Raw genomic sequence first — 4,389 nt, forward strand, 5'->3', positions numbered from 1 at the left:
ACTCTAGAAAATCGGCGAGTAGACGATAACTCTAGGTTTGACGCCTGCGCAAAGCGGTCTATTTCAGAGAAAAATGGCGACATTCGACGAAGACGAAGCCGAGATGCTAGAAAATCTGAAATATTTAGATTATATAGATCGTATGGAACGAAGAAGTCGGCGGATTATTTCTCCAAGAAGAAATGACCTCGAACAATTGGACGATTACGACTTTCTATGTCGATATCGTTTGCCAAAAGAGAGCGTAAGAAACCTATTAGAACGAATTGGTTTCCTCCTCCTGTTTTAAATAATTCGGCTTTTTTTGTGCCTGTTCTTTCACGGCTTTCTTTTTTAAATTCTTATAACAGTCCAATAACTGTTTGGTTTTTCTAAGGGTGACACCCGGGATACCATTGAATTCCTTTGTTAGTTCTTCCTATGTGCCTCTCTTCTGTTTCGCAAGAAATCGCATTTGTTTTCTTGTTTTCAATGATCGATTTATATTTTTCGACTAATTCAAGTAGAATTTCCTTTTCAAAATTAGAAAAATTACGGCGTGCACTGCTTTCCATTTCACTTTCCGCCATTTTCTACACGTGTTTCTATTCTATTCTATTCGTCTCCTCCCTGGTTCATATACGTGTTTGCTTTCAACCAATCAAAACTCTGCTTACGAAAGAAGACTTGTTTAATCTCGAACGCAGGATTGTTTTAAAATATTAACTCTAGAGTAGCGAAACTCTAGAGTTAAATTTTTATCTGAATACGAAAGAAGAGTAACTCGTAATCTGACTTCGAGTTACATCTAAACTCGAGTTCGTCAACTCTCTGTTTAACTCGTGTTGGTGAATACGGGGGTTAGTGTGCGTTTTCGTGACATACCCTAACTGTGTACCAAATTTCAGCTTCCAACTCCTAACCGTTTGGGCTCTGCACTTATTATTATTATGTTCTTGTAAGTTCTTGTAAATTATTATTATTATTACATGTGTTCTTGTAAGTTCAAACAATTTCCATTTAGTTATTAATAAATAGAATATTATATTGTATTTAAAAATAAAGGAAAACTTTTTATGAAATCAAAACTTTATACGGTAGAACCCCGATTATCTCAGCCCCATTAACTAAGGTTTCGCATTACCCGAGACAAATCTACAAGCGATTATACTATATTTGGTATACTGTAATTCCTAAAATTAAGTTTAAAATGGTAATATGCATTACAGAATGATATATTCTGTTACGTTTTATTCATATCATATTATATCATATTTTAAGATTAAAATATGATGAAAAATTGCAGCCCGGCATAGTGAGATTGTCACAATAAATAATTATCCACAAAGAAATAGACTTTACTTCAAATTTTCTCGCAGGAATATAAACAATTTAATTATAAATGAACATTTATAAAATCCAGCGATTACATTATTATAAATAAAAATGATGGCTCATCCCTTAAAGCTGACTTTGCAGTGAAGCCAACAATTATTTTCTCTACAGAAAGAATCAATAATCTAAAAACTTCACTCTGGTTATCTGAAAACCTCTTTAGATATAAATTTTATTAGGAATGAATTTTATTCTGGGATTCTGGGATTGAAGAACTTTAATATTCAGTAAGAAATTTAAGTAACAAAAAACTTAAACTATAAAAGATATACAGTAGAATACATATAACTGAAACAATTAACGTATAAGTACACTGCTATAAACAATAGAAACGCAATTGTAATCAATATGCAGATGACAATTGCCTAGAACTCTGCCTGTTCTAGGCAATTGTTTACGAACCGTTGTCTATTGATCGGATTCTAGATTATCTTTTATATTTACGTAAAATAATGTCACGCATTTTATAAATATACGTTCTAAATTCATTGTGTCCAATCACGTAACTCACGTTTATACTATTCTTATTAATATATTTCAATATAACATTTAAATCGCATACCCATTTTACTCTGTTGCTTTTAAATCTAACATCAAATTTATAATGTTACTATTGAAACTCTAGTTCACTTATTGATAAGGAACGACGAGAAGTTACGAAGCTCGAAATAAAGCACAATTGCCATAAAATTATATTTGATAAAAATACATTAGACCATGAACGACAATTGATTATCAATTTTAACTTGCAGAGATGTTTTCAATTGTTTTTGAATTTTTTGTTAATTTCCTTTGTGCAATTCGGTGTTTTTGAAGTGTTCTTCTGCTAAGGAGAGTGTCTGCCGGCAGGATTTTCTATGAGAAACTTATACCTCTTCAGGTGTTAGACACGTGAAGAAAATCCGAAAAACTCCCGTGTACCAGCAATGTTCTTTCTAACTCTTTTAAAGCTGAGCAGAAAAAAAGCTAAAACAATGCTGAACTATTTTAGAATAATATAAAGTTTAATATTTTAAATAAATATGAATTTATCGAAAAATTCACTGTATACCAATTATTTATTATATAATAAATATATCTTTACGAAGAGATACACACTGTAAAAGAAAATTAACTACAAATTATTTTTGAAAAAATGTCATTAATTACGAAAATAAATAAATTTAGCACTTTTGTAATAATTTATTTAATAAAATTTATATATTATATTCAGTATTTTAAATATGTTTTATGTGAATAAGTGTACAAAAATCACACATCGAGCGATAAATTTTTTATAGAATTGATCCTAACGATAAACTGACATCAATAATAAATCACTCGACCATATAAGATGTATTATTGTATTGTATTAATACAATAAACATTTGCGTGATCTCATAATTTTTAAATTAAAAAAAATTATACTTTGATTTTGATTTTTTAAATTAAAATATAATTAAAAATTAAGGCATGGATTTGTGACGATGTCATAACAAGTAATAGAAATTTTTATTAAACTTTTTTACTTTTATAATTATGCGTGTATCATGTGCGACAGGAATACCATTAATTAAACAATTAATACAAAAATATCATAAAGTACTCAGTAAATCACTATACATATAACTAACACCTTATCCTTGCCGAGAAATATAATTTATTTCAAACAAACGTTTTCAGCCTGATTCACAGGCCATCTTCAGGTTGAGAACCAAATTTGAATTAAAGGAATATCATCCATTAATGGAATACGAAATTCAAAAATTCAAAATTAAATAGGCAACAGAATAAGATAAAATAAAACATAAAAAATTAAATAATTTTATTCATTATAATAATATCAATAATAACTATTGATTAATAATAATTAATCAATAATAATTCATTAGATATTTGGAGTATTCCGGCCTTTCTATATTTTTACCCGTACAGCCCGTGTTGTAGGAATTAAACTTACAATAAATAAATAAAAAAAACAATAATTATTATAGAGATTAATTTATTTTCAATTATAATTATTAAAAGTAAGTTTTAATTAATTTAAATTATTATTTAAAATATAAAACAAGAATACTAAGTTCATTAAGCATTATTAAATATAAGACAAGAGTAAAAACTCGCCTGGTTCATTATCTTCTGTTAAAATAGCAAAAGCATCCCATTTATAATATTTTAATATATGTATTAAGGCGTGATTCTGAAAGGTATCCGGCGGTGACATTTTCAAAAGTGTAGACGACGATTGGTTCAACATCGGAATTAAAGATAACATCGGGTCTGTAGCCAAGATACTTATCTGCGGTATTCCCAATTGGCCACACACAGTTTGGGCAATTTTCGAATGTAAAGACGTTAGAGGTCCGACTATCGATATCACTCGTTGATCCACTAAATTGTACACTTAAAAACAATATCAGCATTAAATGTTATTAATAAAATGATTTAATAAATCTAATTTAAATTTACCGGCTCTAATAAGTTCTAATTGTGTAGAAGCATTCTCCGTAATCGGAATGAGTTTCGTATTGGGTAATAAATTCGAATCTGAATTTATATTGTTTATAGCTAACCGAAATGTTTCTTCTAATATAGGAAGAGAAGACGGGAAAATGGCACCTGAAATGAAAATAAAAAGTAGATATTTAAATTATATTAAAGAAAATCTATAAGAGAATAAATTGAAGTGAGTAGATTACTATTATAATACTATCTACTATATTATCTATATCATTAATTAATATCTCTCACAATCTTACCGATAGCAACTTCAACTGGCACATCACCAACAGCAGAACAGAATAAGATTAGTATTACCAATCCAGATCTTCTCATAGTTAATTAATTTTACATCTTAATGAATCCACGTGTAGATTCTACTAGATTTAACGATATAAAACTTCTACAGAAATCGTGCATAGTGATCCATCGATGTACTGTGTAGCTACTGACGAACTAGTTTCGTGAGGCTCGAAACATTTATCTTTATAAATCAATTTTCTGTTTATTGTTCGCTTCTTCATCATAATTTCGCTC

At 28.9% G+C, this 4,389-nt stretch overlaps 1 protein-coding gene across 1 annotated transcript in view; it reads right to left on the reverse strand.

Annotated features, from left to right (window-relative positions):
* The window catches only part of LOC111618716 (glutamate receptor ionotropic, kainate 2-like), an 8,976-nt gene extending 4,788 nt beyond the window's left edge, over positions 1–4,188 (reverse strand). The window contains exons 1-3 of the mRNA XM_023360285.1: positions 4,113–4,188; positions 3,823–3,972; positions 3,478–3,756 (exon numbers count right to left, since the gene is read on the reverse strand). Of these exons, the coding sequence (XP_023216053.1) occupies positions 3,478–3,756; positions 3,823–3,972; positions 4,113–4,188 (505 nt within the window). The remainder of the gene's footprint in view (positions 1–3,477; positions 3,757–3,822; positions 3,973–4,112) is intronic.
* Between the last annotated feature and the right edge of the window lie 201 nt (positions 4,189–4,389).

The sequence above is a fragment of the Centruroides sculpturatus genome, unplaced genomic scaffold (genome assembly GCF_000671375.1).
Source record: "Centruroides sculpturatus isolate CEXI.00-Female unplaced genomic scaffold, Cexi_2.0 scaffold236, whole genome shotgun sequence".
NCBI lineage: Eukaryota > Metazoa > Arthropoda > Arachnida > Scorpiones > Buthidae > Centruroides > Centruroides sculpturatus.